Source organism: Perissodus microlepis, chromosome 3, assembly GCF_051167445.1.
Source record: "Perissodus microlepis isolate ML-2025 ecotype Zambia chromosome 3, ASM5116744v1, whole genome shotgun sequence".
NCBI classification, from domain to species: Eukaryota; Metazoa; Chordata; class Actinopteri; order Cichliformes; family Cichlidae; genus Perissodus; species Perissodus microlepis.
In genome coordinates, this window is record NC_140463.1 from 7,950,001 (window position 1) to 7,961,723 (window position 11,723).

General features: G+C 45.5%; 2 protein-coding genes across 4 annotated transcripts; one reads left to right on the top strand and one right to left on the bottom strand.

Annotated features, from left to right (window-relative positions):
• Window positions 1–1,267: 1,267 nt before the first annotated feature.
• Window positions 1,268–3,589, top strand: LOC146389725 (uncharacterized). The gene has a single exon (XM_084923053.1). The coding sequence runs from the start codon at window positions 1,269–1,271 to the stop codon at window positions 3,501–3,503; it is 2,235 nt and encodes a 744-aa protein (XP_084779179.1). The 5' UTR covers window position 1,268; the 3' UTR covers window positions 3,504–3,589.
• A 2,216-nt stretch (window positions 3,590–5,805) lies between these two features.
• Window positions 5,806–10,062, bottom strand: LOC146389726 (sodium/hydrogen exchanger 9B2-like). 3 transcript variants are annotated; one of them, XM_084923057.1, is made up of 9 exons: window positions 9,971–10,062; window positions 9,500–9,642; window positions 9,272–9,399; window positions 9,102–9,183; window positions 7,776–7,869; window positions 7,589–7,695; window positions 7,356–7,505; window positions 7,156–7,264; window positions 5,806–6,964 (listed from the first exon to the last, which is right to left on the bottom strand). In XM_084923057.1, exons 2-9 carry the CDS (start codon window positions 9,638–9,640, stop codon window positions 6,792–6,794), a joined length of 984 nt encoding a protein of 327 aa, XP_084779183.1. In that variant the 5' UTR covers window positions 9,641–9,642; window positions 9,971–10,062; the 3' UTR covers window positions 5,806–6,791. The 3 variants fall into 3 exon arrangements, with proteins under 3 accessions (XP_084779183.1, XP_084779181.1, XP_084779180.1); XM_084923055.1 differs by having other exon boundaries at window positions 5,806–5,976; window positions 6,828–6,964; window positions 9,500–10,061; XM_084923054.1 differs by having other exon boundaries at window positions 9,500–10,061.
• Between the last annotated feature and the right edge of the window lie 1,661 nt (window positions 10,063–11,723).

Genomic DNA, 11,723 nt, shown 5'->3' on the forward strand with positions numbered 1-11,723 from the left:
AAGGGGGTGGCCACTATTGTGAAGGGAGCAACTTGCCAGAAGGTAAACGTGTCCAGGCTGAGAAACTACCACAGATCAAAAAGTAAGAGTATGACATGCAATAAGTAGTTGCAATTACATTTTGATTTAATGTTAAAAATTGATTAAAGTTTGTATGTCATGCCACATATTTGCATATTATCAGATCCACCAAATGAAAGGAAGTTTCTCCTGGACCACTCATATGGGACTCTGGAATGGCAGATTGATCATCAGTATGCCAGTCCAGGAGCAAAGTGGCAGAAAGACTTGGACCCTCTTCAGTCCAGTCTGGTAAGGCGCATTTCTGTGCAGTCACGTTAAATCTTTATAAGTCAAAGTCATTGATGGTTTTAGAATTACTGACGCATGACAGTAATTGCAGCCTTATTTACTATTTTCCCTTTTATTCTTTTTCTTTATTATTTTCTATATTATATCGAAGCAAATTCACATGATATGCTCTTTTCATTTAGGTGGAATATGTTTTGGACCAAAACTGACCTCCAGGAGAAGTCTTAGTGAAGGAAGACAATATCTGCCTGACTCGGGAAGACTTTTGGAGCCTGGGTTTGGAACAATCCATGGAATCTACTGTAATTATATCTTGTTACTTTAGCTAATGTACCGCAAAGAAAATATCATGTAATGCAAGGTTTTAAGAATAGTAACTGAAACCGTATTCTATTGCTTTTTGCTGTTTCTTTCAGATTGGGAGTGCTTGTCTGAAGATTGTGGGGGAAACTGCACAAAGACATGTAATCTGTTGTACTGGTACATTTTTTCTTTGGTTAAAGCCATGAATGGTTGTTGTGTATTGATTTTGGGTTTGTGTGTGTGTGTCATGGTCCTGAGTCCTTACTCAGTGATTTTGTGTTTAGTGTATTTATTGATGTTATTATTATTATTATTATTATTTTATTTATGGGCTGTTTTGGGATGGTTTGTGTTTTGGGGTTTTGGATACTGGGTTTCTGGGTTTGTGCTCCCCCTGTTGGTCCCTGGTCTACATTTCTCCATAAATCCCCTGCGTGCTCTCCCTGCTGTCCTCCCTTCATGTTCAGGTTTGCTACTCTTTGGTTTAGTTTCTCCCAGTTTAGTTCATCCTTAGTTCTGTTTTGCCATCCCCACTTTATGTTCGGTATTCTTAATAAATCACCCTCACATCTTAATAAGTGCTGCATTTGAGTCCTCCTTCCACACATCACACGGCTGCTGCCCCAGTCGTGACAGTACGACGCGACCACAAGATGGACCCAGCAGCACTTAATCCGTCTAAGGAGCTACGGGAGAATCTCATCGATGCCACACAAGAGCTCATCGATCTGTGGCTGGAAAGCCCGGATGACGAGTCCCATCGCGCTATAGAGAGGCGGCTACAGCGTCTGGTGACCGGTCTCCCATGGCTTCTGGGCTCGCTATATCTGTGGGAGCAGGAATTTCTCCTTTTGGATCTCGGACTTCATCCCCCGTCTGCATTCACTTTCGAGCAGCCAGATGCGGTGAGTGAGCGGGATACTTTGGCTTCCCCAGATTCCGGGACTTTGTTTTCTGGGGCTATTCAGAGTGGGATGAGAGACAGTATGTGTAGCTTACCTACCTTTGTGGTAACGGACCCTTCCCAAGTGGGTGTCTATAAACCTTCTGTTAAACCAAAAGACTGTGTCTCTGCCGCTCAATCCGAGCCTGGACTTTATTGCCACTCTCCAGCTCAGTTTTGTGTTCAGCCGTTAGCTCCCCAGTCAGTAGCACAGCCATTAGCCTCCCCAGGAGCACTATTACCTGTTCAGCCACCATTTCAGTCAGCCACTCAGCTACCATCACCACTAGCATCACTGCAACCCATATTTCTGTCCATGGCTCAGTCAGCAGCTCAGTTAATGGCTGAGTCACAATCTTCACTCGCCCCTCTACAGGAAGCTATGCCCATACACCCCTTAAAGGACTGTTTTTCCGCCGTTGTTTCTGAGCAGGGAGACAAACTGTTTCACAATGGACCTGTTCCTCAAAAGCTGGCAACATTAGAGACTGCTACTCACTCCAGGGCTTCCCCAGAGGCTGGGTTACAACCCTCAGCTTACTCTGGACCCCTGGAGGCCAAGATGCAAGCTAGGGACTGCACCCGGCTGTCACTGCCTGAGCAGGGTCAGTGCTCTGCGCAGCTGCAGCCTTCCTCATGTGTGCCAGAGGCCCACGTGCCTACTGGTTTTGTTTCACGTGCACCAGAGGCCCACGAGCCTGCTGGTTTTGTTTTGTGTGTGCCAGGGGCGCCCATGCCTACTGGTTTTGAGCCCGTCCAGCCTTCGCCATCATCAGCAGCTTCCGCTGAGGGGTCTCAGGAACCGCTTCAGCGTGCTGCTTTCGCTGGGGGGACCGAGGAGCCCATCCAGCTATCACCGCCGCCTGCAGCGCCTTCGTCTCCGGCTTCCACGCCGCCGCCTGCAGCACCTTCGTCTCTGGCTTCCACGCCGCCGCCTGCAGCGACATTCTCGTCTGGTCCAGCTTCAGAGCCTTCAGCCTCGCCCGGTCCAGCTTCAGCTTCGCCTTCGCCCGATCCAGCTTCAGCTTCAGCTTCAGCTTTGCCTTCGCCCGGTCCAGCTTCAGTTTCATCCACGCCCGGTGCAGCGTCGGCATCAGCTTCATCCTCTTCTGGTCCAGCCTCCGTGCCTGCTGCCTCGTCTGGTCCAGCTTCAGAGCCTTCAGCCTCGCCTGGTCCAGCTTCAGCCTCAGCTTCGCCTTCGCCTTCGCCCGGTCCAGCTTCATCTTCGCCTTCGCCCGGTCCAGCTTCAGCTTCAGCTTCGCCTTCGCCCGGTCCAGCTTCAGTTTCATCCACGCCCGGTGCAGCGTCGGCATCAGCTTCATCCTCTTCTGGTCCAGCCTCCGTGTCTGCTGCCTCGTCTGGTCCAGCTTCAGCCTCAGCTTCGCCTTCGCCTTCGCCCGGTCCAGCTTCAGCTTCGCCTTCGCCCGGTCCAGCTTCAGCTTCAGCTTCGCCTTCGCCCGGTCCAGCTTCAGTTTCATCCACGCCCGGTGCAGCATCGGCATCAGCTTCATCCTCGTCTGGTCCAGCCTCCGTGTCTGCATCCTCGTCTGGTCCAGCCTCCGTGTCTGCATCCTCGTCTGGTCCAGCCTCCGTGTCTGCATCCTCGTCTGGTCCAGCCTCCGTGTCTGCTGCCTCGGTGGTCCAGCCTCCGTGTCTGCATCCTCGTCTGGTCCAGCCTCCGTGTCTGCATCCTCGTCTGGTCCAGCCTCCGGGTCTTCATCCTCGCCTGCAGCAGCAGCTTCATCATCCTCGCCTGCAGCAGCAGCTTCAGCTTCATCCTCGCCTGGCCCGGCCTCTGCTTCAACTTCAGCCCCGCCTGGCCCGGCCTCTTCTTCAGCTTCAGCCTCATCCTTCTCCTCATCCTTGCCTGGTTCTGCTGCTGGCACACCGCCATCCGATCCGCGTCTGGCGCCTCATCATCACCGGCCGTTTTCTAGGCCACTAGCTGGTTGTTTTCGCCATTGTGGATGCCCTCTTGAACGAGGTTGTTGCCGCCTTCCGCGTGGCCGGCCTCCGGACTTCTGTTGCCGCCACCGCCTTGCGCGTGGACGGCCTCCTGAACTGTTTGCGTGCCGCCACTGCCTTCTTCAAGGCCGGCCACCTGAACTGTGTTTCGGGCTCTGCTCCCCTGTGTGGTTGTGAATATTTTGTTTGGGACTCTGGGGCCTCCATTTTGGTCCTGGTCCGGTCCCTCCGTCCTGGACCTCCCACCACCCTCCCTGGTCTGGTGTGTTTTTTTGAGGCTGTCGGGAGCCAGCCCTTGAGGGGGGGGTACTGTCATGGTCCTGAGTCCTTACTCAGTGATTTTGTGTTTAGTGTATTTATTGATGTTGTTATTATTATTATTATTATTATTTATGGGCTGTTTTGGGATGGTTTGTGTTTTGGGGTTTTGGATACTGGGTTTCTGGGTTTGTGCTCCCCCTGTTGGTCCCTGGTGTTAGTGTTCCCCTGTCTCGTCAGGTTAATCTGGCCCAGCTGTGTCTCCCACCTGTGTGTGATTTCCCAGTGTCCCTCTGTGTATTTATAATGTGTGTCTGCCTCTGTTCCTCGCCGCGTTGTCTGTGTTCATCCTCTGTGTCACCCTGCGTACTCTACATTTCTCCATAAATCCCCTGCGTGCTCTCCCTGCTGTCCTCCCTTCATGTTTGCTACTCTTTGGTTGATTGATTTTTCTCCTGTGTGTGCATTTTTACTAATTTGTACCAATACCTGTAGGAAAACTTTAGGTCCGAGGACAGCTTGGAGCAGGCAGGCAGGTGAAGCTGACCATTATCTGCGCTGTGTGAGTGCCCTTGGTCTTTCTCGCTCTGTGTTTTTCATCTAATAGAAAATAACGGAGGTTGACATGTCGTCGTTTCATGGATGATGATAACATGTCCATTTCAGGCTATATTGGTAACTGAGAGACAGATACTCACTTCGCCCTGATGGTTTTGGAGATGATCTCCACCAAGCCATATTTAGGTTGACACTAAAGAAATGACAAGTTTTTCTGGCCTTGTTCAATGGGCCAAGTGTGTTCTTTGGCTATATATATGTTTCTTTAAGGCAAGTTCTTCATGACTGAGCTAAGTGTCCTCTTTTTTGGAAATCAAAATATGGTCACCCTACTTTACACAAGTGTTTGCACATGGAGCAGGTTCTCGGAAAAGTAAAGAGAACAGTACTTTAACATGTACACAATTGAGATCTGCCTTCAATGTGGAGATCAGTACAAACACTGCCCCCGAGGTATACAACACTGTATAATCTTATATTGCTGTCTTTACAAACAATGAAAATCTCACTGGTGCATGACATGATGAAAACCATACCGCTTGGAGCCCTTTCTTCTCTCTGTTTGAGTTTTTATTTTTGTTACAGGATATGTTGGCACAGGTAAAAGAGGACAATGTTACAAAGTAAATATATATTCTTAGTGCTTATTTTCTGTTTATGTTGTTTTATAGAGGCCAGAGTAGGAGAACGCCATTGTGAGTAGAATCTGTGCCAGAAGTACTGACAGGAAACTGCACGCTTTATGCAGAGAACAGGAAGCGGGGCAGACAAAGTGAAACTAAGCAGAGTGCACTCCAGAGTTGTTGTGATTGAAACTGTGTGTGACGTATAGCAGAACTATATATACGCATTTGGCTTGTAATGCTTTTAGACCTGTGGGTGCTTGCTAGTGCCTACAGCTCTCCGTTTCCAGAAATGTACAATAAAGATGATTTTTTTTTTTTTAGCTTTGACCACACTGAGTCAGGTTTTCTCTGTTCAATCATGGGGATCAAAAAAAATTGGGTTTAATAACAACTACGGGCATTTTATTCAGAGGACATGTGCCCAGGCTACTGCAGCCACTTTTGCAGTGAACTGAACAACTAATGTGTCGGCACTGTTGACCTACACACACACACACACACACACACACACACACACACACACACACGGATATATACAAATGAGTGTAGTCAAATCTCAATTTAACAAATGGTTAACCTAAGAATACCCTTTTAAAAATATTTTCAAACATTAATTTTGCAACATTGTGAATTTTGTGGTTACAAAGAAGAAAGTTAATTCAAGAAAGTGGCAAACCAAAAAACCTAACACAAAAATAGAAGGTAAAACGATTATAGGTGATGAGCCACATTGTCTTTAGTGCAATATATTATATTTTATTATTAGAAAAACATTCCTAGTGTCACGGTTTGGCAGGGCAAACCGTGGGGGTGTAGGGAAGGAGGACCCAGGCGCGGTGCTCTGTGTAGAAGTAGTGCGTTTATTTACAGTGTGGTAAATATCGATGCACAATTAATCCCCGTGCTCCCCAAGGCTCCCGTGTGTGTCTTCCAGTGGCGTCCGTGTTCGTGCTCCCCGCTGTCGTGACTCTGCACACCCTGTGCGTGCTATCCTTCCTCTCCACGCTCCTCCTGGGGGAAAACAATGGAAGCAGCCGTTAGACACTGACCCCTGCGGGCACACACACGATCTGCACTTCCTGGACTAACACACTGTCATGGGAGTCTAACTCAATGATCCCGCGTCGGTGGGAGCTCCAAGACTCTCCTAAGTAGCTCCCCCAACGAGCACTGATCAGCAGCAGGTGTGTGGCTTCGGGTGTGGCCAGTCCCCTAGCAGGGCCACACCCACCAGGCCTGAAGGCGCCTGTAAACAAGTGTTCAGACACACCTGCATCCATACACACACTCATATCTACAAGCATGGAGAAGAGGGGCAGCAACACCAAAAATACATATAACAAGTCCATAACTGCTCAGGGATCCTGGGTCGCTCAGACCCAGGACCTGACCACATACAGACATAAATAACAGCTCAGTCGAAATGCAGTTTAACAATTAAGGCATGTATGATTAAAGTCACAGAGGTGGTTTTAAGGAAACCAAAAGGTACATTTTTAGTTCTTAGTCATAACTGAAGAAGATCTAAAGGTCAATCTAGAACTTCTTTGCGTCATTGTTGTAGTAATTTAGAACTTCTTTGTGTGGTTATTGTAGTAATTTAGGTTTTTGAAGTCAATAAAGAGAATTCAGGAGCCATGTAGGTAGCGCTAATCAATACCATGACAATCTAATGATTTCAGTATTATTTTAGTAGCTGTTTTGAACACCAGTGGCATTTTAGGAGTGTTTAGAGGCTTTATGCAAAAATTTCTGGATAAGTCTGAGGTGCTTCTAGTTCTGGTTTAATAAAGTCGGGTACATTATTCTTGAAAAATGAATATCTTCTAGCAGTCTAATATCAGGATTACACACTCACTGACCTGCACAGTAGCTTTAGGCAGCCAGGCCACAGAAATGAAGAGCTTCTCTTTTAGGTTGAATCCTCCATAATGAACCAACAGGAAGGTGACAAGTAGACGGATCACCAGACCAATAAGAATGCAGGCCATACCCAGACCTAAGGGCATAGACACAACAACAAAGAGGAAACCAATATCTTAAATTTCCACAAGCAGTGAAATGTTTTGCTCTGCAGGTTAACGCTCTTTGATTACTTTGTTCTCAGTTACTCCTAGTAACTGAGAACAAAATCTAGACCCAAATGGAGCAAAGTCTAACTTAAATATACTGGTAGTAAAGTGTTCTTACCCACAGTACTTGGGCTGAGGGCTTTAATCGTGATCTCAGCTCCAATCAGACCAAAGAGGAGTGGCTGAAACACATCCCATGACCGGCCCACCATTTCTGCTACTGGTGCCTGATTGCAAAGTTAGAGATACTTGGATTAACCAGATTCCATGGTGACAAAGGGACAGGATGCATGTTAAAGTGATCCTGATATATGATACCTTTTCAGTCTTCCAGCCCAGTGCTGCCAGGAAAGCCAGCACCAGTGTACAGAGACCTCCAGCCCCAGGAAAACCAATAACATGACTGAAGAAGACTGAAAATGTGGACAGACCCAGCAACATGAGGGTCCTCCTCAATACCAGATCCTCCTGCGATAAGACAGAAGATATTAAAGACACATTTTATGAACAATTAAAAAAGGAAAAATCATATTAATAAAAAAATGTCAAACCTGGTCATTGCTGGGGAAGCAGTACAAGAACATGCCCAGGATCATACCAGCTACGATGCCTCCCACCACCTCCAGCAGACCCTTCAGTATGTTCATCCATGTAGAACCTGCAGGACAAACACAAAGAGACCATGTAGACTAGAAAAGAATGAACTGAACAGCACAGGACAGAAACATTTTGTCTGACCTGTAGAGAAGGCGATTCCCAAACAAGTAGAGAATCCGGTTATGGCGAGAATAACATCAAAGCTTCCAGCAGCCATCAGGAGGGTGGGGATTCCCTGAAGAACGACACACAGTGACATTAAAGATTCATATTAGAGCAGAACACTTGATCTTTCTTGACTCCCATGGAAGCTCTTGGGTTTTTGGAGCTTTACTATTAGTCCAACCTGGAGGAGCCCTAGATCTTTTTGGTGACGGTTTAGGGCTTTCCCTGCCTTTAAAATAGACTTGAAGTGATTAAACGCTTTGAGAAATAGCTGAAGGGATTCTAGTGGTGTATTATAGGTATTGGGGTTGTTGTGAAAACCAATAAGGTGTACAACTCTTTTAGAAGAGTATTGCTACTTAATCAGTATCCTATCAAAGGTTCAAGTGGCGGTTAAGCTGGCTTTAGTAACTTTGTATGAGGTATTAAGGACCACTGTGGGTCTCCTAGAGGTCACTGTGGGTCCTTGTAAAGGGGGTGGAGCATGATTAGAAGCTTAGCAATCACTGAGAATGTGTTGATGGAGCTGGAGGAGCCTATGTTGATTTTATTAATGGTGTCAATTGTTATGTAATGTTTACAGTCCTGCAGGTGGCTCTGCTGTTATTTTTATTTTATACTTGCTCTGCATAAGCCCACACAGATGATGTGTCATATCTATAGACTCATCTCAGGCTCATCTTCCAGTTTGGATTCAGGAGACAGACACTATCTCTACTTTTAAGATTAGGCTTAAAACTTTCCTTTTTGCTAAAGCATATAGTTAGGGCTGGACCAGGTGACCCTGAATCCTCCCTTAGTTATGCTGCAATAGACGTAGGCTGCCGGGGGATTCCCATGATGCATTGAGTTTTTCCTTTCCAGTCACCTTTCTCACTCACTATGTATTAATAGACCTCTCTGCATTGGATCATATCTGTTATTAACCTCTGTCTCTCTTCCACAGCATGTCTTTTATCCTGTCTTCCTTCTCTCACCCCAACCGGTCGCAGCAGATGGCCGCCCCTCACTGAGCCTGGTTCTGCCGGAGGTTTCTTCCTGTTAAAAGGGAGTTTTTCCTTCCCACTGTCGCCAAAGTGCTTGCTCATGGGGGGTCATATGATTGTTGGGTTTTTCTCTGTATCTATGAAGCGCCTTGAGGCGACTTTTGTTGTGATTTGGCGCTATATAAATAAAATTGAATTGAATTGAATTGAATCATCTGTTTTTCCACCCGCATGTCTCCCCCCCACCCCCCTGCTCTGGAAGGATGAAGCTTTCATCAGTCAAATGTGGTGATAAAATTAGCAGGTGATAATTTACCTTCTCCACTCCATATCCTTCTCTCTGCAGGAGCAGCATTGAAGGAACAACAACTGCTGGGGAAACGGTAGCCAGTACAAAACTGCACAAACACAAATATCACAGGCATAATGAGTGTCGCTTTATTTTATTTGAATTTAGTCATACAGAGAGAAATGGCTGCATTTTACCCCAGTATGAAACCCCAAACCCATGGCAGACCCAGCTGGAAGTGAGAAACCACAGCAGCACTGCAGGCCTCCACCATACAGGGTCCAACTGCAACACGTACGCACACTGCTTTCAGTCGACTTAAAGCCTGCATGCAAACACAGATTTAAGAGACTGCATTTGATTTTCTGTGTGTAACTACCAGCATGTCAGGAATTGTATAGCTTTATATTTATATGTACATGTACCTCAGGGTTGAGGCCCAGACCAGCCCTGGTCAGGATGATGGACAAGGCGATGTTCCTCAGAGCTGCAGACCAGTGAGTGTCGATGAAGATGGCGTCCGTTACGTAAGGAACGTTACGCAATAGCAGACCCGCCAGCAGCATACCTACACACATGCGCGCACACATACACAGGTTTTTACATGGTTGCCACACTTGTAAGTACCCCAGCTAACATAATCTGTGCTAGCACTTTAAAATACAATGATTCAACATGCATCTGAATTAAATTAATTTAAATTCGATTAAATTCTATTCATCTACAAATCCTTCCTGGCAAATACAGTATGTTAGAATAACGGGGTAACAATTCATATTCTTACTGGAATTAAAAAATAATTACAATAATTTTGAGTAGTGTATACATATTTAAGTAATTTACACTATGCTGTACTTTTAGAGATTATCAGATTTGGTTCTTTTAAATTCTTTTACCGACAGAGAAAGACCCCGACTCAGTCAGAGCTCAAAAAATCATCTTTAGTCTACATTTCCGAAAAAGGAGAGCTGCAGACGCTAGCAAGAATCCACAGGTCTAAAGCATTACAAGCCGACTGCTTATAATATAGTTCTCTTATACGTCACACACAGTCACACATAGTTTCGATCAAAACAACTCTGGAGTGCACTCTGCCTAGTTTCACTTTCTGTCTGCACCGCTTCCTGTTCTCTGCACAAAGCGTGCAGAGTCTCCTGTCAGTACTCTGTAACCTTTATACATTCCAACTCAAAGTGGCATTTTTCTACTCTGACCTCTATAAAACAATATAAACAGAAAATAAGCACTGAGAATATATATTTATTGCGTAACAAATTGCAGGCTTTGTTACAGAGGGGATTTGCTTTGCCTTTTTGCTTTCTTATTATGCAATATGTTGGTGTGTATCACTATTCAAATGGCCCTTTATATCACAAAACATATGAGAAGGATTTTTCTCCCTTTCCTACAAGAAAAAATACACAAATGCCATGAAACAATAAACGGCAAAGGCCCATCTGATAATGATGGAGCCAACTTAAACACTCTTCAACCATCAAAACTGTCCTATCCTAGCAAAAGGACTTTAGGAAAACTACAAAAAATGAAAAAGTAGTGGATTTTCTTCTTTTCACTTATTTGCATATTTATGATGAAGGAGTGCGATTTTTTGAACTTTGAATTACTTACATTGTAATTATTTTTTCAAAAAAAAATTTCAGATAAAACACACAGAGAATCAATTTAATTCCAGGGGAATTACAGTCACACGCTGTATTATAAAGTTCTACCTAATCACTTTGTCTTATTAAATCATCATCAAATGGACCTACGTCTCCTCAAAGCAGTGATTGGTCCAGTGCTTCCACCTTTGCATTTTTGCTTACTTTTAATGTCACCATTTTCTCTTTTAATTGACTCAAGGAGAATGGATGAACTCCAAGAGAGACCACAAACCACCCTCTACTGTCTATGCTGCATATTGCAGCACAACACAGACACACAAGCATAACTGCTGGGAAGATCTACATCAGAGGCTCTTTACACAGATTTTATACTAGCTTAAACTATAAAAGGAATGAGTGATTGGGCTGTACCAAGCAGTGGAGGGAAGGGGGGTAGTGTGGGTAGTTGGATCATTCCGACAAGCTTCCCTCCCAGCACAGAGCAGATGAATGATGCCGAACAGGTTCCCTTCAGGTAAACACTCTTTTCCCGTGATGGACCAGACGACTCCAAACAGCAGAGCAAACAAACACACTGCAAGCAGACGTGACATCCCATTGAGATTCAGTTTGTCTGTTTCTCTGACAGGACACATTTACACAGTGCTGCTGGTCAGGTAGAGTATTTAATGAAGACACATAGTTGAGGATTTTACCTTATACAAACACACAGACATCATGAGTGTTCGTTACCTTTGGTGATGAGCAGGTTGACGATTCCCCGAGGTCGAGGACATCTGTCCTTCAGACTGATACAGGACGCGCAGCAGGAAGAGTCAGATGATGGCGTCTTCATCTGTTCATACAGATGTTTTTCAGTTTCTGATATTCATCTAACATATATATAATCAGGTCTTAATCACTATGTCACACTTGCCTAGATACTAGTTGGCAACAACATAGCAACCAGTGATCGCTGGCGAAAAAGTGTATTCCTGACAAGCTGGTGAGTGGTTGCTGGAGGTTGCCCACTGTTGCTAGGTGA